Here is a 23,436-nt window from a genome sequence, read left to right as displayed (position 1 = left end):
AATGCTTTGGGACTACTAGAAATTCTGTTTCTGTATTGCGATGAAGCAGTCGTGTGAGGCTGTTTAATGTTAATTTGCATCTTTCATGTAGATGCAGTGGTTGTTTTGAGCAGCAAGGATGAGGAGTGTTGCCAGGGAAGTTGTGCACACTGCACTTGGAGTAAACAGTGGAGAGTCTTCTGTAGCTGCATTCTTGGATCTGCTATTCTGCTCACTGGGCACTGTGTGCTGGTGGTGGATAAACAGTGGGAGAGATTGTGGAAGGCTGCTTGTGAAAATGGCAGTGCTCTGCTTTTGACAGAACTAGGTGTAATGTGCATAAGAGTGCTTCCTCTTTTCTGCCTTCCCTCCTCTTCTTCCCCTCGTCCCTTGCTGTGCCAGTTTTGTGTGATGGCAGGTTGGTGTGTTCAGTTCCTCCTTTGCTTCCCAAAGGGTTTAGCACATCTAGATTAGTACTCTGTTGTTTTCCCCTGCACATGTTTGTGCATAGTGTATGGTTTTAGTTGTTGTTTGTTTGTTTTTTTACAAAGGGTTTCAGTCTTCAAATGGCATTGTCAATGAAAATAGTATAGCAAAATATAGCAGCTACTGAAATACTGGACTTGAGGCTCACAAACAAGTCTGTGCATGTCCTTCCACTGCACTGACAAATATAAATATAGTGTGTGATGTAGGCCTCAAGTGGGACAATGAGGTATTCATTAGCTCGACTCATACTTAATTTATGTTGTTTATTAAATTAAAATATAGTTTGACAGAAGTATCTCAAGTGATTGTGAACATGCGGAGTCTCTTTAAAATGAAACAATAGGTTAAGTCCTACTGGTTAAAGTTGCAGGCGTGGTTAGTGTATGTACTGAAGACTTAAAACTGTGCTTGCTAGGAGTACAGTCTGGTTTGGTTTTGGCTTTCTTTTTTGTTTGGTTTGGGTTTTGGCATATAAAGTGACCATTAGTTTGGATTGCTGTGCTTAAAAACAAATCAGAAAGTATTTATTTGCATTATAACATCACATGCAGGTATTTAACTGCTCTTTGGTTACAGTAATTAAAGCTCATCACTGTCGAACTACATTTTTTTTCCTTGTCTGCCCCACTTGAACTCTTCCAGCAAAGTGGTGCTGGTTTTTGTCTGGTGCTGTGTAAGTGGCTGAGGCAGTTTGATGTGTTCTTACAGTGTCAATGAAACAGGCAAAAATAATATTAGATGTCTTTTCCTGTTGACGGATTAGAAGTCTAGACAGAGAGGGCACGTCTTTGAGAGCCCAGCATGGCTGATTAGTGTCAGGTTGGGCGGGTTTGTAAATTGTGCTGCTCTTCCCTGGACACTGGGCCTTAATCTGCCGGGTTTTATTTCCTTTTAGATTCATTAAAACTTTCATATTTATTAATAGCTTTTTGTCCAGACATTACAGCCTGAGGTGGGGAAAACCTCCCTCGTCAGCTGTCTTGAGCATATAGACTAAAGGGTTTCAGTTATTTTCTTTGGGTGAGGGTACTGTATTACCAAACATGTTTTATTTGTATATGATATGCATACGTATGTATGTATATGTATGATGTTTCTGTATCCAGGCATACCTGGTGAACACAGAGTCTATTCAACATTACGTTGCCAAAGAAACCCTATAGCTGAAGACAGCCAGTGATGTGCATGTGTAAAAGCAGTGGGGAACTAGGATTGAGATGCAGAGATGACCAAGGGAGGATGGTGTTGGCTGAGAGTCTGTTCTTACTGGCATGAAAGAAAAAGACCAAAAGTTTTAGGCAATTTAATCCCTCTGCTCACTGTATTAATCTAAAATCCAGCCCATAGCTGTGCACCTTGAAGGTGCAGAAGGGTTTGTTTTCATAACTGGTGATGATTCTTCAATGAGTACTTGTTTACTGTTGTAAATAGTGATTTGGTGCTTGCATTTGTGCGTGGATTGGCCGCAGCTTCTTTCACCTTGCCTGCATCTCAGCTCTTTTTGACCTAAAGGCATCTGTTAGGATTTGAATATAATAATTCTACTTCAGAGATTAATCTCCTCTCTCTCTCTCCAGTATTCTTGTGTGTAAACCGAGCTGAGGACCAGGCAGCATGGAGTGGCAAACACAAAGCGTTGCTTCTGCAGCCGTTTCATTTGGATGTGGGTGTGGATTTCAGATTCATAATTTTTGTCCTCAAATTGCTCTTCTAGCTAGAAGCTGTGTTGGAAAACCACATGAGCTAGGTCAGGCAGTGCCAAAATTACATGTCCTAAGGCCCAGTTTGCCTTGTGTTAAAGGGGGAGTAGAAAGTGAATTGTACCCTTGTTAGTTTTGAGCTTTTGGTGTTGTGCTGGAAAACCAGATTAACTGATTGTAACACCAGTGTTTTCCAATCTTGGGGAGGCTCCATCCTTTCTAGTCATTCGCATCATTCCTGCTCCCTCCTGCAACTGCACCCATTGCTCCTCATTAGGCATTGTCAGCAAGTGTGGATAGTCACTTAGCTGTTGGCAGAGCAAATGTTCTGCAAATTGGGAAATGCCATGGAAATTTTTCATAATACGAATTGCTACTTATTTGTATGGTTAGGTCAGCAGAAGAAATGATTGACAGACTTTGTAATAAAATACCCAGCAATGAAGAGGGAAGCTCAGGGGGTATGCGTTTCAGGCTCTTTGCAAATGCAGGTGCAAACACCTTTTTGGTAGTTACCTTCTGGAGATGAAATTCCTGTAACAACTTTTATATATTTTCCTAAAAAAAAAACAGCAACAAAACAAACAACAAAACAAAACCAAAAAACCAGATTTCTGGAGCCAGGTTGGGTTAATCTGTAGACAATCCATCTGCATTTACTCTTTTTCATTTTTTCAGTAGTTTGGGAGAGGGAGGCAGCGAATAAGAGAAAATAAGCCAAAACCAAAAAACCCCCAAACCTCTATATTTTGTTAAATGGTCTGTCAAAATTGAGTGGAAAACTTCAAATTTCCTGTAACAGATTACAGTTTCTTTGTGGTTATTCTGTGCATCAGCCACCGTTCCCTCCTTCATCCTGCTTAATTCATTGTTGGAGGTGGGGAACAAAACTTGCAGTTCTTTGATAAAAGAGTAACTATTGTGAGGAAGAGCTAATAATTGACAGGCATACAGGCTGCACTTTTTTCACTAAATCTGTGTATCATCAGAAATGTGTTTACCTGCTTTGAAGAAGTACTTTGAGCCCCTCAGCTAAGAGATGCTGTGTAAAACTGCAAAAATTTCTTCTCATTAACCCAGTTTTCTCTGGCTTTATGGTTCCATTGTTTACCGGTGATGGTGAGACTTGCCTGTCCTGAATGTATTTCCCGACATGATGTATAAGCAGTCAAATACATAGGAAAAAGTTTAGCATGTTTTAATAGTGTTGACTGTATTTTAGGGTGGTTCTTGGTGATTTCAGGAAAGGTAAGCATTCCTTGGGCAAAGCATTTGGCAGCATGTCCTGCTTTGCACTCTGCTTCCCCAAATGGATAGTGACAGAAAGTGGAATTTGTTTGATTTGACTCCATCTGTTTCTGTACCACTTGGTCAAGGTAGCTCAGTTGTAACTCTTGTGGAGAAAAATGGACTTCTGAGGTGAACGCCATCTCCTAGGGTTTCCATAAAACAATCCATCTGATGGCGTTATGTGCGTATTTCTCTTTGACCGTAACAAATGTTAAGCTGTGTGCCAGCATGTAACCATCTGTGGTGCAGATCTCTTGAATTGGGCAAAATAAATCCTACACCATTTGCCGCTTTTCCAACTTGACTTATTTTTCTAGAGGATGGCCACTGCATCCCCTCCATGGGTTGATTTGGAGATCTTCCATTCCTTTGAAGAAGGCCCAGGTACACCCAACTATTACTACACATTCCTGTACAGGGGAAACCCTTTCTATGGGGGGAAGTCCCCCCGAAAGAATTCCTCTTCACCAAAGTGGCTTAAAAAAGCATCTACTGTTCTCTGCTGATTGCATCCCATTGCTGCTGGGATAGCCTTCCTCAGTGCCGCTAGCTGCCGGCAGCAGGCAGGTCAGTGGCACGCAGCAGTCGGTGCCAGATCGGTGTGGGAGGAGAAGCAGCTTTCCAAAACGGGGCACGGCCACCACGGTGGTGGAGTTTCTAGGTCAGCAGGTGTGGAAGCCAATTTGGTCTGCAGGCATTTTTACTAGGTTAGAAAATAAACCTGAATAAAGTGAATGCTGACCTTTATGTAACCTTTTGAGAACAGAGTTGAGGTTTTATTGAATATCCAGGCTCCGAGTTGGATGGAGTAGCTGTGCAGAAAAAAGATCTTTGCAATACAGTCTGCTTTTAGGAGGAGTGGATTTTCCACTCTTGCTCGTGGGTTTTATTTGTCTTTGTTTCTTGAAACAATAGGATCTAATAAAGTATATGGGAGGAAAACAATATTCAACTAATAAAGGATTTGGCTAAGTTTTACTGCTGTTCATTTAAAGTGCATAGGAGTTCATTAAGTTGTTGACTTCACAGCATCAAACGTATGCAATTCCTTGTTTCATAAACATTTTATTTTCCACTGCAGGAGTTCCTTTCGCTGAGGCAAGTCAGATGATGTGACATTGTGACTCAGAGCAGCATTTCTAATGAGTTCTTAATAAGCAGAGAAATGCAGGATTGTCCTTCCAGGCCTCCATAGCTGGGTTGCTTGCCATGTGGTGCAGGTCTGCTTGATTTGCAAATGTCTGTATGCCACTGGAGAGCAGGAATCCAGCTCTCAAGCTGAAAAGAACACTTAAAGCACCCCAGTCCCTCTCCCCAGTTTTCCAGATGCTGTATAAATTAACCAGGAAAAAAATACTGTAAGTGGTGAGATGAAAGCACTGCTCAGGTTTGGGTATCAGATTTATACTGAAGCACTGATTAATCTTTTAATTAATTGGGGCTTGGGGTGGTTTTATTAGTCTTTTTTGTGTGTGTGTGTATGTATGTGTAGTTTTGAGAGCAGGGGTTGAGCTTAATGTTTTTATACAGATCCCATAACTTATGTATGTTGCCTTCTCTTGTTACTCCACTCTGCTGCTTGCCAAACAGAAGTATTTGGAGAAGGGCCAGAGCTGCAAAATTCAGATCAGGATCCAAATTTGGATTTTTGGTTCAAGCGTTTCTAATATCTAATATTACAAAGCCTCGTGTATAAATAAGGAACTCTTTTTTTTAACTGTGAAGAGGTGGAGGTGAATGTAGTTTCCTAGCTCACCTCTGGAGCAGTCCAGGTAGAATGCCGGCTTGTATGTTTGAAAAGCTATCAGCAGGTGATTCAAAGGTAAATTGAATAGATGAAGATGCAGTGCTCTGGCACCTAGGAAGAGCCTGACCAGAAGGTCAGCACAAATTGGCAATTTCAAGTCAGTGAGAAGAATCCCCTAAATACATCTAAAAATTCTGAAGGTACTGGGGTATTTGGTTGTGTTCTCTCAGATCTTTGGGAATTTTGAGGGTTTGTTTTGTTTCATTCTAAATGGAGTTAGCCACTGTCTCCATTTTAATGCTTTCTTGATTTAATGGAAAAAGGATTATCTCTCATCAAGTAGGATGCTTGTTATCGGCTGCTATGCCATCAACAGGCTTTCAGTAAGCTGCCAAGTGTTTTCTGTTGTTGAATGCTTAATCATTAAGGCAGTGGAAAAAAACATTTAAAACTTCCCAAATGTTTTCCCTGTTGCTTGTTTTTAATTGTTCATGGTTGCTGCGGGGACACTGCACCAGTGCAGGTGGGGAGGCTGGGTGTTGCTGCAGGTAGCACTGGGGATGGGGACAGTCTCAGTGGTGGGATATGCGCTCTGGGGGCCTCCTGTGGGTGTCAGACCTCTCCTTTTGGACCTGCTTGGTACCATTGGTGAGTGGTCTCATCTTTATCTGTTGCTCAGGCTGTGTTACCCTTTTCTGACTATAACCTGTATAACACACCACGTGGTGCAGTGCATGGCAGCTGGGGAGGTGAGGGATGTATCTACACATGTGTGTCTTATGGGGTGTACCCGTGCTCCTTCAGAGTGATGGGTCCTGCTTAGCCTTTTCCTGAAGCTGGTTGGGGATGGTATCTCTTACTGATTGTCAGGTACTTCAGGTTTGGGAAGGAAATCTTGTACCTGGGAAAAACTGAGAAGAATGAGGCATATTCTTATTTATCCTTGAGAGGAAACTTGTGGTTAAACATCAAGGTCCATGATTTATGGCTGTCATTTCTGATGGATGATCTTACAGGGATGGAGGCAACCTGTATTTCTTAGTCAAAGTTTCTTAAGTGCCACCATGAGGTGTTCGGGATTCCTGCCAATGAAGTAGTTGGAATTACAGTTCATTACCTTGGTTGCCTATAAAGTGGTGAATTAAATTATTTTTAAAGCTGTCAGCAAAGCAAACAGCCTGATGGAACTTTTTCTTAGTGTGAGGTTGTCTGGAAGTGTCTGCCTCAAGCGTCCTTCAGACAAACAGGAATTAGCTTGTGAGCAAGGTGTGCTGAATAGTAGATTGAGCAATTCTTTCTACTGCATTTTCCTCACCTTCTTGCCCTTGTTTAGAAATCACCTGAAAATACTTGGAGTAGTCTTTGCGACTTCAGTGAAAATACTGTGTGCTTTCTCCCTTCCTTTTCACAACCACTGCCATGTTAAAATACAGACTTCAAATACCAGTCACTCAGTACCACAGTGGTAACTGTTTCAATTGTAAATTGAAAAGATTTAACATTTATTTAATATTTTTTTGCAGATGGACTTAAGTCCTTTTTTAATCTGCTTTGAAAAATAGTAACAACTCCTTCCTCCAGAACCACAAGCTATCTTTATTGCTAATTCAGTGGAGAAAAGTACTTGAGAGGCTTGGATGCAGGGGGAAGATACTGGGCAAAGTGGTTGTGGATGCCATGGCAGTGGGGTGTCTGGGGGCAATCTGAAACTGGGACTCGAGGCTTCTGCTTTGATCCTGGGCATCCTCTGGCAGGACGGGTTTATTGTCTGTGCTGGTGTGTGCAAGGCAGTTGTTTCTCTGAGAGAGCACACAGGTGACAGATGCCTCTCACCTGTCCCTGCTGTGCTGTCGAGGGATGCTCCCTTGCAGGATGGTACTCTGCCGAAGAGAGCTCTGCTTGTTGGTTTTACACAGCATCCTCTGCCTGCAACTGCTGTCTCCCATGCTGTGTTCAGATTCAGATGCTTTGTGCTTCTCGCAGAAAGGTAGACGATTGCTCTGCGATCCTTATGCTGATGGTATGAAAGTTGGTAGGTGCAGGTGAGGCACCTATGAGCTGGCTGGCCGGTGCTCAGCCCTTGCATGAAGGCTGCAGCTCGCTCTTCTCTGATGGCGCTATCTGAAGCAATGGCCAAAAATTGTTTTGAAATAATTTTGCAGGAGTCAGAGTCAGTGCCCCAGGAACCTTTTATCCCGGCTCCGACAAAGTATGATGTTTCTTTCATTAGGGGTACTTAAAAAGTTTGCCTATTCCCTTTATAGTTTGATTATTTTTTTTATTAGGCCTGTTAGCATTATAAATGATGAGCTGTGTTAGGGCCTACAGTTGCTATTAGTTGTCATGTAAACTAAATAAATTAGTTCATATTTAAAAGACAGTCAAATTACTGGCAGTAATTGCATGCTGCACACCTGGAACCACAGTTTGCTGAAGAGCTAAGCCAGCTCTTGGCTCTGGGAGCCTGCTCTGCAGAATTACCTTCATTATGCTTGATTTCAGTGCTATAGTTCAATGATTAACTCATAAAAAGTTGAGAAACGAATTGGCAGCTGAGAGAAAAGTGTATTTGCGTCTTCCATTCAACAAGTGGATGAAGTGGGATTGACAGACCCAGTTTTAAAAATATGGAAAGGGATATTTAAAACAGAAACCATCATTTGTAATGAACAACTAGAGATAGCTTACGGAGTCAAACAAAATCCCAAGTAGTCAGCAGATGTGCTGAAGACATAAGAAAAAGCATGTTTTTTCTTTTTATGGCACTTCAGAAATGCTGGTATGTGTGTGTTTTAATTACATCACAAACAGGTTTGTCTAAATGCAGCATGCAGTGAAACTTGAGTTTAAAAAACCATCTTGTAAACTACTTTATTATGCGGAAAAAAAAAAGTTCAAATGCTGACCCTGAGGATTTGGTGACCTGTATAATTGAGTGTCTGAGCTTTGAAGATGTTGACAACTATCTCTTACTGATTACTTCCGAGTAGAAGCTCAGTGTCTGATTGCCTGTAGATATGTGCCTGAATGTACACTGCGAGTAGTCAATTTTCCTGGTTCATAATGGCTAAAGAGATAGTAATGCTCTTGATCTCTTGGGCTGAGAGTAAAATGGGGAAAAAAAGTAATTTTTTTGTTTTGTTTAGTACCAGTGAGTTTAAGTAGGCCCCATTTAGCTTTCATTGCGCATATCCCCATGGACTGCATTATTTTCTTGCTGTAAGCTTATGTCTCTTGGAGGAATTAAGAATGTGAGGTTCATGTACCATCATAGTTTATACATTCAAGTTGGTGAAACTTTTAGCTTAATTGAAAAACAAAACTTGAATTGTGTGTACAGTGGTTCAGTTTGTGGAAGGTTTCTCTCAGAGTGCTTCGACACACATGCAAGTACTGGGATGGCATTAATAGCTTCAAATGTTCAGGATGAAAATATTTAGAATGGGTGTTGGCAGTTAATCATTGTTATTTGTCACTTCAGAAAAGTTCTTAGTTACCGCTGGATACTTTAGGTAGTAGTAGCTTTGTGGCACATTAGGCCCAATCTGGTATAGGAGATAGCTCAAGTACATTGTATTCTTGTGGAAGAGATGGTCCTTTCCTAAATTTGCCAGTGAGCTGCAGTTTTGGCTTGATTAGTTTAGCTGCTCTGTAAGGGAGTGGCAAAGCAGCATACAGTTCACCTTGAAAATTGAAATCAAACTGTGTTAATGATGAGGAAGAGACATTTTCATTCCTTTAATGCAGGCATCTGCTCTCCCACTGGCATGTTTACGCATGATGTGGTTCACAGGAATGAAAATCCAGACTGATCCAATTCTGTAGTGCTCTTAGACAATGTTTCCTCCTGGAAGGACCCAGCAGACAAGTAACTGGGGGTAACATTAGTGTGAGACTTTTGTACAAGCATAGTTCAGTGAATTGTTAGATGCTCGAAGATGTTAGCAGTTATGTGCTGCAGCCTACAGGTGGATTTCAGCAATAGGGTTATCTCAATTAATATTGCTTGAGTAGCTTTCTCTTTATAGCCATCTTAAATATAATTCACTGTTGCAATGGTACTTAGAAAGTCAAAAGTTTAATGCAGCTTTTCTGACATCTGTTCTAGATGTAATCAAGGTCAGCCTTTTCTGTTTCTGACTATTTTGCTAAAGAAGTTGTGGTTTAAATTCAGAGTTCCCTGGAATGTTTGAAATGGACATACTATGAATAGGAATCCATGCAGGTGTTCTGCAAATCATTTTTAATAGAGTGCTAAATTCAGTGGCCTGTGCGGCTGTGACTTCAGTACTTTGTAGTAGGTCACATGCACTCTGCTATGTTTTTAAAAGAAAACCATGGCATTATGAAAACTTCTAAAACAGGAATCAAAATGGTTGTGGACAATGCTGTGCCTGCAAGGCAGGTATGCTGCTTGAGAAGAAAATTGTTAAGTTCTCAGCTTTTCAGTCTCACCCCTCTAGTTTGCTGCAGAAACGGGATGTGGTGGCAGAGCCAGGCATAGCACAGTCTGCCTGCAACTAACTGGCTGCATGCATTGTCCTCTGTGCTGAGGAGTCGAAATACTGAACCCTGAAGTTGTGGGGTATTAAGTACTGGTCAGATGCCTGCTGTTCATAATTTCCGTTCATAAATGAGGTTTTAGAGGAAATAAATAATCTGATAGGCTTGCTTGTTCATTCATCACAGCCACAGAGGCAGCCTACAGCCAAGGAGGCAGTGGGTGGGAGAGAAAGTGAGTGATGCTCATCTGCCCTACGATTGTAGTTTATGCAATGCTGGCAGAGGAGTTGTATGTTCTGGCTGCTGTGAAGCTGCACAGGCTTGATGGATGCCTCATAATCTTGGGTTGGAGCAACTGGTCTTGCAGTGCAGCCTTGTGAAAGATGCTCTTTTGACACAGTTAAGCTATGACCTACCACATAGCAGTGAGTGCAGTTGTGTTCAAACCCAGCTTTGTACGAACAATCTGAAATAGATGCATGCATCTGTGAACTTACACAGCTTTAACTTAATTGAATGTTGTGCAGCTTTAAGTTTAAGCAAGTGCAGCTTTCAGGTTTAGATAAGTTTGTGAGCCTGCATGTAAACTGAAGTTCACCTGGGTTGTAGGCTGGGGGAACTCAAACTTTCCAAATTAAATACTTGGGAATTGGAATAGCATGTGTTTGTAACTTTTATGAAGATCCCAGTTTATGGATTAAAACCATTTTATCAGATGCTGTTAGGTTGTGTTTTTTTTTTTTACCCCCAGAAACAGAGTGGAAAGTGCTGGGTTTATACTGCTTTAGCATTCAGTGAACTGACCTTTGAGGTAGGCAAGAGACTTCTAGCTACTTGCAGCTTTTTATTTGCAGAGACCAGACAGTTTCTGTGCCTGGAGGGAGAAATGCCCAAGGGTGCAGGTGCAAGGCTGAAGGATGGGGCCTGAAAGAACCTGTGTCAGCTGAACAAGAAGGAGGAATTTTTGAGATGGGAGGTTTTATGGCTGTCACCATCAGCCAGCAGTGCCATGTTCATCGTCCATATGTTCAGCTTTGACATTTTCATCCCTGTGTAAAAATCAAGGACGGGAGTAGGGTTATGGGATGTACCAGTGAGCAGTGTGGCACAGGTCAGGGAGGGAAGTTGCTTTTCCTGTGGCAGGGAAGCCATGCTCACCTAGCACGAAAGAAGTGACCCTTTTAGTAGGCAAATTCTTGGAGAGTGCTTGTAGATACTCAGGGCATTACTCAGCACAGGGAAACTGAAGAGGTTGCAAGGATTGCATTCCCTGGGAGTTACCAAGGTCAGCACTTGGGTGTAGGTTCCACAAGCAGAAAAAAAGATGCAGGGGAGCTGTGTGGTGGAAAGCCATGAGAAGAAAGGGAGTGAAGAGAAGGGATGCAGACATCCAGAGATCAGGCAGAAGCAGAGGTAATGGGATATTGCAAGCAGCATTGGTAGTAGGGGGCTAGATAAAAGCTGGGTTTGTTTGTAGAAAGATGGCATTGCCTGTGGGTGAGCTATTCAGTGTGAAGGGGAGAGATGGATGTCTGTGGCTTGGAGGAGGGACAAAGCATGTGTGAGGAAAGCCCTGTAGATGAAGCTGAACCTCCCCAGTGCAGTGTCTGAAGAGCTAACCAGCCGCACTGCAGCCCTCAAAGCACTGCTTTGCTTCCTAGTGTGTGTCAGGCCCCAGGTCCTCTTGAGATGGTAGCATAGTGTGAATGCTGGGGCTCCTTTCCAGGCTGATAGTGCGACCCGGCTGACCGTGAGTGCTGCTGCTGAGTCTCACCCCCGTAGTTTCATTGGGCATCCTTTCTTAGAGCTATGTGGGACAAAGGCAAGGCTTGAGAAAAATCTCACCGTGCTGTAGAGCATCTCCAGTTCACAGCCCTTAGAAATTCTAGCCTTAAGTAATGATGTGATGAGGCTTCTGTAGACCATGGCTGAAAATTCCATAGCAGATCTTTAGCTAGCTGTACACTGAATTCAGAAGCAGCCAGAGATAGATTTGTTTTTTCACAATTGGTTTTAAGAACACGAGTTACCATTGTGAGATACATGAGCTGTTGTGATGGTTGATTTGCTGTTTAGCCACAAACCTGCCTATCTGGTGACTGTATCTATCCATTCTTTCTGCTTTTAGTGGGACATACTTAAGATTTAGGTTGACCACTCAAGTTCCTGCTTGAGTGACTTTTTCATGTCACTTTATTGAGATCACCCTGTGCTTTTTGCTTTTAGCCTTTCTAGGCAATTGATCTTTGCAGACTACTCTTAGAACGATGCCCTGCAGTGCCCCATGTAGATTGTTAGTAATAAATGTAGGGTGCAGCTCCTCTGAAGTCATATCATCTTCAACATATCACATATCATCTTCCCACATAACGTACAGAGGGCATTGCATCCTTGGAATAGGGTCCTGCCTGAATATAATAATACACATAGGTTTAAATTCAGAGCAATGAGGAAAGATCCAGGGTGAGAGCTGTGTAAAAGCACTCTCTTTGTCTCTTCTAAGAGTTCATTAAAGTAACTTGTGGCAAAATGCTGTAGCTGTATTTAAATAAATGTAACATTCCCCCCCCCCCCCGAATTTAAATGACTTGTTGCTGGAATAGAGCACCTGGTCTGTGTGGCTGTTGCAGGTTCTTCCCAGTAAGAATTGTGAAAGAAACCTTTAGCATTGAATACAGCAATATTTCTTCAGAGAGCTAAAAGAAATGTATGTAGACCCAGATTTCAGATGTAGGTATGCTGATGTCTGCTGGCTAATTATTTCTCGGCAGTTTATTACAATGGGCTGTGTTGGAGACTTGGGTGTTTCATTAGCAGCCTTATCTTCCTTCTTTGTTCAGCTGTTTATACAGTTGGCATTGTTTAACGCTCAGAATATCATCATAGTGTCAGAAACGGTGAAGGGATTAAATTTTTATCCAATGTAAAATACTTTAATTACATTCATTTTAGTAAGAAGCATTGAAATCATGCACTTGACCAGTTTTAACCTGCACTAAGTTAAAATGTCGTGGCATGCTGAACCACTGCTTTTCCCAGCACTGTGGTGCAGCATTGCTCCTCCAGGTGTCGGATGGAAACTGGTCTGGCTTACCCTCTTTGGTGAGCGGAAGGAGGTAGATTAGCTTGCAGTGAAGATGAAATGGTTGCAGCTTGCCCTTGCTGCACTGTTGTATCGGCTTGCTGTGCTTGTACCTTCCTTGTTTCACTGAGAAGAGTGGTTTGACTTGGCCTGAGGAGGAGTCTGTCTTGAAGCTGAAAGATCCAATATTTACAAATTGGTGAATACTTGCTTTGTTTACTTTTTGAGGCCTGAGGGTTGAACGCTTCTCTACATTCCCAATGGGCACAACTCTGTGGCTATTTTTATGCTTTAGGGAAGTAACAGTACTTCATGTGCTTCCAAGATGCAAGTCCCTGTAGATTTCATCTGGAGTGAGAATATATATCTGCATTTGAGTGTTGGAGGATTTACTTTGTCTTGTATTAAATGTTTTGCTTCTCTTTGCTTGTGTTTGTGCTAGGTTTAGCTGCTTTGTCTCTACAGCACGACACTGAATTATCCCCAAGGGACAGAGGAGTGCAGGCAGGGAGAAAACCCCTAGGTGGCATCAGAAGCCACCTGATTTTTGGCTCCTTCGTGCCAGAGGGTGAGATGTGGATGGGAAGGGAGACATGCACTCATGCTGGGATGTCAGGGTTGACTGGTAGACGTGCCCAGCTTGGGCACGCTTTCCTTTCTCAGTAACCTGTGCTAGCAAAAGCTCTTACTGCATTAAGTGAGCAGTATGTATAGTCAGCATTTCGCTTACTCAAACATATTTCAACCTTTTGCAGCTCTGCTTTCTAAATATTTAATTGAAATGCTTTTACAGCCATTTTACTCATCAACATGAGCCAAGCCAGACAATGTAACATGGCATATGTTAAGATGTTAATTGAGTAGCAGCACACATAGGTGGCTGTTTCATAATTTTCTCCTTAGATGATCCTTGGCTCCAGTTTAACGTTTCTTTGTGGTTCTAAATGGAAGGTTACAAAAAGATATATTTAGAGCTGTTAGTCTAAGAAAGAAAAGCATTAATTCAGTAAGATTAAGATTTAAGGGCTGAATCCTGCAGGCACTGCTGGGACACAGTGCTTGTCGTGGTAAGGATGTGATAATAGTACCTTTCTGATAGTACCACTTAACTGTAATAGGGTTGCTAATCCTTTTATTGAGTGGTTCCTCACAGCATGCACAGTAAATAGATTTTTTTTTTTTTTTTTTTTTTCCTAATGTCACCTGATGCCATCAGGCTTGTGGAAGTGATCGGATCTTTCCATAAAGGATATATGGTCAGTGTAATAATGACCCTTGCTATTTTAGCATGACTTTCAGAGAGATGACTTTGCCAGAACTGTCACTGTTGGTATTTAGTTGTGGAGTCTGACTTGCTTTCCTTGGGAGCTGTCTGGGTTTTTGCAAGAGTCAAAGAGGCAGGAGGACACTACACAGGAAAAAGAGCTCCTGGATCAACACCCAGGTACCTCCTGTGCCTGGGAGACACAGACAGGCCTGGGAAATGCTGCTCATGTGGTATTGCACCCAGAGAAGTAGCCTTTCAAGACTACCCCTAGACCCTGTTGTTCAGTAGTTTGACAGACAATGTCAGAGATTGTATAGGGGAATGGCTGGTGCAGTGGGAAATGGAAGCTTTTCAGATCTGAGTAATTTTTAAAAGGCCATGTGGTCAAAATAATTCTTCCTTGGCAGACAGCTCTAACTGCTGTCCTGGGTTTCCTTCTCGTATGGAAGGCTTGTTTGCAGAGTAAAAGTACTGGGGCAGCAGTGTGTGGTCATGCAGTGTGTGGCCATACAGTGTTAGGGTCATATGTGTGGGCTATGAGTGAGCAGTTGAGAAGGTTTCCTGTGACCGTGAACAGCTCCTGCTCCTGACCTCCATGGGTGGGAGCTGTGCTGAGTTGCTACTGGCTCTGTGCTAAAGTCTTACGAGAAAAAACTTACAAGCTTTCTGCTTTGTTGGGTTTTGTTTTGTTTTTTTTTTGCCTTCTCCAGTGCTATTTTAGAACATCATAAACTTCCTCTCTCTTTATTAACTGTCTGAGAGGGTAGGTGGTTTACCACCTGAGATGATAACTAGGTAACAGTGCTAAGTAATACACCTTGGAGATTTCCGTTCTAGTTGCAACTTTTTGTACTGTGTCCTGTGTATTGGGTAATAATGTAACACAGTGCAGGAGTACTGGAAACTGGAGCCCTGCAGTTGGGAACCCTTGCTGTGATGTCGGGAGTCATATCCTGTCTTCCTGATGTATGGCACACCTATTAGCAGGGATGGAAGGTGGTTCCCCTTCATTAATTGCATTAGGATTCTGCAGAAATAATGTTTTCGTTCAGCTGTCCAAAACGTACCAAGCACATAAAACACATCTACAGAGGCTGCTTTTGGGAGGGTGTTCCAGCTTATGCAAACACTTGCAGTTTTGGGCTGAAGGGAATACAGAGTATCTGTGGGAACGTCACTGATGGTATGAAACTTGTAATGAAAAATATCAGTCTTGGCTTTCTGCATTTGGCCACCTACTCAAACCACTACAGTATCTTGCACAATAAATTGTGGCTCCACTTGTCCCCTGAATTTTGCCGAACTGGACTTGTTGCTGTCATTGACATCTTCCTCCATTTGAGTTATTGCTAGCACTTGAATGAGGAGAGCTGTTTCCCATGTGACTTGTGGGACTGGGAGGGCCTCTGCCAGAGCAATGTCCTGGAGGTGCTGCTGTCCTCCTCCTGCCAGGGTCACAACCCAGAGCCCCTTCACTGGCATCCTCCTGCACAGTGTGTCCCAGGACAGGAGCTGTGCGCAGGGGATGGGTGTTCATGCATTGTGTTCACTGTGCGCGTGCTCCCCCAGTGTTTGCTGTGCTGCTTTCATAGGGAGTGAATGCTCTGCAGCTGGAAAGCTGATAAGGGTTAGATTCAGTGGCTGTGCAGGCTTTGAGAAGGCTTAGAGTTAACTAGGCAGTAGCTAATAAGGGTTTTATTTTACCCCTCCCAACCAGCTTCCTCTTTCTGGTCTCACAGGCGTAATGCCTCTCATATCCCCTGTGGTTATATGGCGTCTACTATTTGCAGCATTAAGGAACTAGAATTCAGAGCAACTGAATTCTGCCACCTCTTGTAATACGATAGTCCCCTGCTGCTCAGTAAAGTTCAGCTACCTGTTCCTGAAAGTGAAATGTTACTTAATTAGAAGAAGGTTCAGCAGCATCTGTTTTTATGCCACTTTGAAATAAATTTACATCTCCTTGCCTCCTCCCTCTGCTTTTTCCCCTTGGTGCAAAGTAAACCCAGGTGCATACCTGGGGAGAGAACACACTCCTCATTCTGCCCATGCCAAGTTGGAGCCATTAAAATGGCGCTGTTTTGAGTAGAAATACATAAATAGGTCAGGGAAAGCAGGCATGCATACTTTGGCATAAGATAGAAGAGCAGTTTGAGGAAATGCTTTAGACTGATTTCCCCCCCCACCTCCCTGTTCTCCCCAAGATACTCTAAGGAGTTTGTCAACGTGGCTTCAGCATTTAGAAGCTTAAATTACTGCAGCTGTTGAAAGTTACCTTCAGGATTCTCTCAAAGGTCTTGGTCCTAAAGGTTAAGTCCAAAGCTGAGGCCATTAAGATGGGCTGGAGGTTTTCCAGTGAGGCTTCCCACTGCAGATGCAAGGCAGCCTGTTCCCTGGGAGGACATGGGACTGGGGGTCTCTGTGGAACGCAGTGGCTTTTGGAAGGAGCCACTCTGCTATGCTTCTCTGAACCACAGGCTAAGAAACCCCATTTTATCTGCAATTCTGCTGAGCAGTAGAAGATGGGTTCTTGTGTTTGCGTGGCTGATGGTAGCTCTTCAGAGGAGCACAGTTCACTGGTGGTGTTTGGGAAGAGTTGGCTTTTTGAGGGGCATTGCAGTACACAGGAGTACGTTCCTCTTAAGTCACTCAGTGGGCCTTACCTTTCAAACTGTCTTCATGCTGGTATGCACAGAGAGAGTCATCATTGGTTGTGATAGTGTCATTGAAATTTGAGGGGGGAGCAAAATTTTGTTATATAGTTTTATGCTCCCACGTTCTTGTGGTAGGTCAGTATCTGGTACAAGTTGATAAATCCAAGGTGTCTGTAAAAGCAGGTACCTTTGTTATCACCTGTAAGAGACAGCTATCCCTAGAATCGCAAGTCATCTTGTGGATGAAATTGCTTGAAGTAGCCTGAATAAAGTTGTGGATGAAGTAAGTGAAGAGTTTAACTGCAGGGAGGCTGTCAGTATGAAGAGCTACCAAAGAGAGAGCAACATCAACTGTGCTTCTAGGTGTGGTGGGTCACAGTGAGCCCCAGGAGGAGCTACACTATCTGTTGGCTTGTGGTACGGTTTCTAAGTTTAGTTTTCCGATGGGCTCAGGTCCCTGGTAGGTTGAGCCGGTTGTTTTCATTAGTGAGAACATCTATTACTCCTGCTGCTCTCCTGCAGCTGTTCCTAGACATGCAGCAGTATGTGGGTAGCAACCTCCGAAGGTCAGAAACCGCTGAGGCCTGATTCAGCCTTGCTCTTGGGATTGCTGGTTGCAGTTACTGCAGAGTTGGGTAAGGGGTTCATTTGACAGAGGCAGAAACAGACTTACTTATTTATAAACAAAATTTCAGCTTTCAAAACTTACCTGTCCTGCTAGCGGAGGCAAAGGAGGGGTGAAATAAACCGAAGTGGCAAATACAGTGTAGCTGGAATGGCTGTTCCTTTGCCACCTTTGTCACTTTTCCTTTTTATCTTCTGATTTGGTGGAGATGTGTATCCTGCAGTGTCATCTAGTGGAGCTTTTCTGCGCAGTGCTCAGCACCATGAGAAGGTCCTGTCCCAGCAGCTTCCCAGTGAAAGGGCAAGTTCCTGAGGGTTGCCATTTCTTGTCTTTGACATAGATAGCTCCACTGGAAGATAAATAAGCATTTTTTTTTTCATAAGGCACAGGCTTTATAGAGTCGGGCTATGCTAGCCTACTTGTGCTCTGGCTAGGGTGAAAGAAGCCTCAGTTTACTACTAGCAGATTTCAGTGGTGTCCTCCCAGTATACTAGGGAGCATGGGGCAGGAGATGAAAAATGAAAAAGCTGTAAAAATAGAAGCATGCTTGTCCCTGCTGAAGCCATAGGAACTTTGCCTTTTAAAATGTCACGTTTGCTTGCATATTGGAGGACGTGAACTTGACTATCTTTTTTGTGCCACCAGCTGATAAAAGAAAACGGAGAGGGACTGCTTTTGATGGCCTTATTGTTGCTCTTGTGCTGCAGCTTCTCGACACTGTTGATCAGTGCTGTAGGAGCTGAGGTCACAACTGGAAAAGCCTGAACTAAATTTGAGAGTTTACATTTACTGACTCGGACTGATACTTGGAGATAAAAGCGCAGCTCTAGGAATCTCCTGCCCAGCTGCCTCGTGGCAGCTTGCCTCTTTGTCTTTGCAAGAAGAAAGTATTAATGCAAATGGGCATGCTTATGCACAGTTTGGCAGAACCTAGCAGGGTGGGAAGGCATGCTGGCTGAAGCGTGCTCTTCTGAAGAGCCTAGTACACAGTGTCATCTGCAAGTCTATAGAGCAGAGACTGTATTTGGACCAAATTTGATCTGCCTGTCCCCTGCATCCTTGTATTCTCCATGCTCCTTTTCTGCATTAAGCTATCATGTAAGGCCACAGAAAAGGTTTAGGTACAAAAATGGGCACGTGTGCCTGAGCCCTGTTGCCTACTGCCATGAGCACAGCTTTGTACGAGAGGCTGTGGATCTGAAGCAGCACAGGGACCTGGAGGCCCTGCTGGAGGCAGGAGGCAGTGGGGTGGTGTGGAGTCCAGAGTGACAGAAGTGGTGCTGAAGAGCCCTCTGTTTCAGCATGACTTTTGTCAGCATGGCTTGGTCAGCTTTGGGTCAGAGACAGTGATAACTCTTAGCAGCAGGAGGTTTCCATGCTTGGTGTCCTTTGACTAGTAAGTCGGTGGTTTTGGAAGAGCGAGATGACACTTGTGTTCCCTTCTGCAGTTGCTACAGTAGGTGTGATTGTCTTCCCTAAGGCAAGGAAAAGCTCCCATTTTACTGTACTTAGCCTTTCCTGTTCTCAGAAATCCTCAACATCTCTGCTTTACTCCCTTTTTGGTATTCCTGAGGATCTACCCAACTGATTGTCTTCTCTACAGGAAGTCAGTTGAAGTGGATGTCTGCTGATGTATCTGCTTCAGTGGACTGGTCATATATTCTTAACCTGTAGGCATTTTTTATTGTATTCTGTCACTACAGCATATGCAGTTCTAGCATGGGAAGGGGCATCAGTATTAGCAGCTCCTGCAGAACAGAATTTTAGATGGTCATGTTTCAAAATGTAGTGTTGTAACAAGCAGGACAACCAAACTCCTGCCCCTTTGACACTTGATACAGCAGTAGGTGCTGTTTCAGTAGCTTTGGTTCCTATCATTGCCAGACACTAGAGCCGTTTGTTTTGCTTGTTTCTTATTTATGATTTTGGTATATCCATCAGATACCTTACTTGGTCTTTCTTTGTATGTGGTAGCACCTGTAGAAAAGTAAAATAACTGGAAATTGGATGTTTTGTTGTGCTAACAGGAGATTGAATTATATTTTATTCTACTAGGAATATTCCTAGTAGAACAGGAAAACTCTTCCTGAACTCCGAAAACTGATGCTTTGTGCTTGCTCAGTAGCTGTCCAACAGGAAAGACTGTTGTTTTTTTTGCATGTTAAAGATTCTGCTCCTCTTCAGAGCGATAATAAAATGCCTTCAACTGATGCAGTTAGACCAGCATGTGAAATAGAGCACACTTAAGAAATGCAAAAGCTGCTTATGGGTGTGTTTATATGAAGTATAATCAGTTCCATACTGTTTGCACTCCTTGGCACATGTACTGAGGTCATTTATGGCATTCTTTAATTCAGTCCCCACCCAGTGGCTTCTTAAGAAGCCAACTGGGAGGTAGCAAGACTAACGTGGAAACCTCCTGAGTTGCCAGTGGGATGCCAATTGTCTGCTTTGTAGCAGCTCTTTGGAAAGCTAGAAATAAATGCCTTGAAGTGGTGGGATTTACTGAAGTGTGCGGAGAGAGGGTGGTAATTGTGTTTACAGATGAACAAGTAAAATGAATCTGAATTGTGGAAGAGCTTACAGTAAATGTAGTAACATCCATACTGGCTGCTTTGCAACTTGGGATAATAGCTCCAGTTGCAATGATACCACGTTAAAAAAACCAACCCAGTTCTTATAGAAGTGAGTGAACTATCAAGAATCCTAACAAACAGTTAAGTTTGGGCTGACGTTCTACGAAAAAATAGCCAGATGAGTATTCTTCCATGAGCTAGCAGGATATTTCACAGCAGGAGGTTAAGCCTGTAGTGCAGTGATAGAAATTGTAATATGTGGTGTTTTTGTCTTTGCTGTTTAGATTAATTCAAGATTTCTGTTCTCTCTTTCTTCCCTCACGTCTAGCAAAACTGTACAATCTAAAGTGGACTGCATTTTGGTAAGTACAACTCCAGAATGCTTTTTAATATTTAATAAACTGCAAGACCAAAATAGATGGCTCTGGAGGCTGGCAGCCATTATGAAGCCTTTCCTTTGCAGTGCTTTAAGGTACTGCCATTAAATGGGATCCAAATTATTTCCCATTGCCAAAAAAAAAACAAAAACCATGATGTGGGTTTGGTGTTTGTTTTTCATGGAAATATTGAGCTCTCTTTGCTTGCCACTTGTATAACTGTCAGTATAGATACAGAAAGGTGACTTAGTGCTTTTGTAAGCATGATTTTGTTAAATGAAACATACATATTGCACAGATCAGAGTATGCAAGAAGCTATTTGTGCCTTCAAGTTCCATTGCTCTTTAGGCCTTTAATGACAATGATTATGTTGCTGCTTCCTTGGAACAGCTAATTCATGGCCAGTAGTGCATTTTAAGGAAGGAACTGCATGTTCACACAAAACCTAGCAGACTGATGGCCTCATGTGAAAATCTTGCAGGTGTCATAATTTACAGATTTTTGGGTTTGGGTTTTGGTTTTCTTTCAAGTCTTGTTAACCTCAGAAGCTGCACACTGGCAGGCCTGTTAGCTCCACTGTACTACTTAGGACACAGAGACACACAATTTCTTGAAGAATGAAAACCCTTGAAATGCATAAACATCATCTTTCTGTATGCATTAAAATAACAGGATCTAGATTAGAGATGATTTCTAGGAAGCAATATCTAGCGTGAACTTAGAGGTTTTGTTTGTTTTTAATAGTGAGCAGGTTGCAGATCTCTTTAAATCAGAGTCCTAGTTCATGAATCTTAAGACTGAAAGGGGCTGCTTATTCTGACTTCCTACCTTCAGCATTTCATCCAGAAGTACCAGTGGGTGAGACAAAACAATGACATACACAACCATCTGGATACGATCAGACATAATCTGTTCAGCTGTATGGCTGAGCTGAAGAATACTCCTTAAAGTCACATTATCATAGGCTAATTCAGATGAAACTGAATTCTCTTTCCTTAAAATGTTGTCTTGCTTTAAACCTCTTACTACAATAAATTAAGCTGTTGTACTGCAGACAAACTTGGACCCAGTTTTGCATTATAAATTCTTGAATGCATCCAACTAGAACTGTGATGCAGAAATGTCATTTTTGTCCTCATTATTGCTCATGGGCATTTGTGGGCACAAAGCAGGTGTCATAAGATCTTAATTTTGTTGTTATGTGACTCTTCAGTGGCAAAAGGGCAAATTGTGAAATTGCACTTGTAAAACTTTCAGTACTGGGTTTTTCTGTGGTGAAAAATGGGAAGTGGGGCAAGTGTTCCTAAGTAGCATCAGAGAGGGAGTAAATAAGTAGGAGGTTAACCAGTCATCTGCTTCTTGGAAAGCCATTTTAAGAAAATGGAATGACATTGGACTATTCTGGCATTAAATTCTGTGGATTTGCAGACCTAGGGTACTGAGATAGGGATTATCAATTTGTGTGAGCCCATTCGTTTGTGTAGGTCTCATTCATTGGATGAACAAGCTCTTTTTTCTGAATAGTGCTCCTGGAGGCAAAGCAGTCTCCATTGCTTGACTTGGAACAGAACAGTAATGTCCTGATGGTCTGATTTTCTGTTCCAGATGCCTCCTTGTCTGTTCTGCTGATGAGTTCAGAGGAGTCCTCAACAGTGGAAAGGCCACTCTTGGTTAGCAAAGGTAGATCTAATGCTGTTCAGGTAGTTTAAAAAGGAAAAATCCAACATCAGAATAGTTTCAGGAAATAAAAATTAAGTTGAATTCTGTCAAAATGGCTTCTGCATTTTTACATGCTTTCAGAAAGCTGTGAGCTGCAAGACAGAAGTTAAACTACCAGACCAAGACTGTATAGCTCTAAATAACTTGTTCGGAGCTTCCTTGCAGCATTGTCCAGTTTTTGTCCTGCAGAAGGTAGATGAGCAGGTTGCCTCTTTCTGGGCATGTGTATGGGTTTGTCAGAGCAATCCTGTGATTTGGGTCCCAGCTGCCTGCAGAGAGTCAGACTCCAAGCTTGTGGGCAGGTCAGAACATTTCCTTTAAGTGCACATTCTTACATGTCTGGTTCAGATGGAAACCTTTTCAGGGCCTTTAAATCAGTTTCATGAGGCACCAGGGGACAATGTCTGTCCCTTGTCTCCCTCCTTACTCTAAGGAGGAGATTTGGGACTAGCTTTTACTTATACTGGGAGGTGCTGATGATACCTTGGAGCATTTAAACTTGATCAGTTTGCTAGTGATCTTAAAAGGAAAAACACCAATAGAGGAAAAATCAGTCTTGTTACCATTTGTGTTTGGTAACAGCAGTCAGAGCAGCAGTGTGCAGAGCCACATACAATGCTATTTAGCATGTAGGCTCCATAGTTCAACACAGGATAGCAAGAAAGAGAAATAGGAAGAGGAAACTGAGGTGATGGCAGTAATTTTGGTTGTGGAGGTAGCTAGCAGAAGAGGACTATGGAAGACAGCTATTATAAGGGCACTGGAACTGCAATTACTCATACAAGAGACCAAAGTCATCTGCCTTTTGTTTGGTAGGCTGCAGCACTTGCCTCCTGACATACTGTCAGTTTCTAGAAGATCATAAGAACATCATTGTATTCTGTGCAATCCAGAGAAGATAATTAGCAAGAATTGTGGTGTAAACAGCCATTAAAAATTCATTACAACATCTTTTTAACTGTAGTAAACATGTCTAGCAGTAGAGTCTCTTATGACTTTGCTTGTTATATTTGTTGCCACATACTAAGTGAACTCTTGAACCTGATTTTTAAAACTGTAAGCTCCATATAATTGCTCAGCAAGAAGCTTGAAGTTTCTTTCCGTAGTCCTCTGCAAAGAGGTCAGTGCTGGTGAGGCTGTGCTGGATTGATGGCCATGAAACCTAAAGGTGGTTGGTGATGGCTGGAGTGGTTAGAGTGTGGGCAGCAGCAGGACCAATATGCCAGTCTGCCTCTTCTGCAGCAGAGAAAGAGGGTAGCTTGTCTTCTTGGCCCAAGAGGAGATGGGCAGAAGCTTGATGAAGTTTTGGCAGCTGTGCTTGGGCACCATCAATGCAAAGCTGCCATGTGTTTTTAGGGCTTGTTTGGAATATTTAGCACCTGAAATATGTTTCTGCTTCTGTTCAGATAAAGCACGTCAAATGTATT

The 23,436-nt window shown here is 42.6% G+C and overlaps 1 protein-coding gene across 3 annotated transcripts in view; it reads left to right on the top strand.

Annotated features, from left to right (window-relative positions):
* Positions 1 to 23,436, top strand: part of RFX7 (regulatory factor X7) — a 53,231-nt gene that overhangs the window by 9,117 nt on the left and 20,678 nt on the right. For 2 of the 3 annotated variants that reach the window (XM_057398113.1, XM_057398104.1), the window contains one exon: positions 20,241 to 20,274. The exons of the other annotated variant lie outside the window; for it this stretch is intronic. Coding sequence is in view for 1 of the 2 variants with exons in the window: in XM_057398104.1 (XP_057254087.1) it covers positions 20,241 to 20,274 (34 nt within the window). In the remaining variant the exon portion in view is untranslated. The remainder of the gene's footprint in view (positions 1 to 20,240; positions 20,275 to 23,436) is intronic. 3 annotated transcript variants of the gene reach the window in all.

Source organism: Pezoporus wallicus, unplaced genomic scaffold (genome assembly GCF_028554395.1).
Source record: "Pezoporus wallicus isolate ANWC-B61680 ecotype Strahan unplaced genomic scaffold, APGP_CSIRO_Pwel_v1 contig_3952, whole genome shotgun sequence".
In the NCBI taxonomy this organism is placed as follows: Eukaryota; Metazoa; Chordata; class Aves; order Psittaciformes; family Psittacidae; genus Pezoporus; species Pezoporus wallicus.
This window is presented reverse-complemented; position numbering and strand designations above follow the sequence as displayed.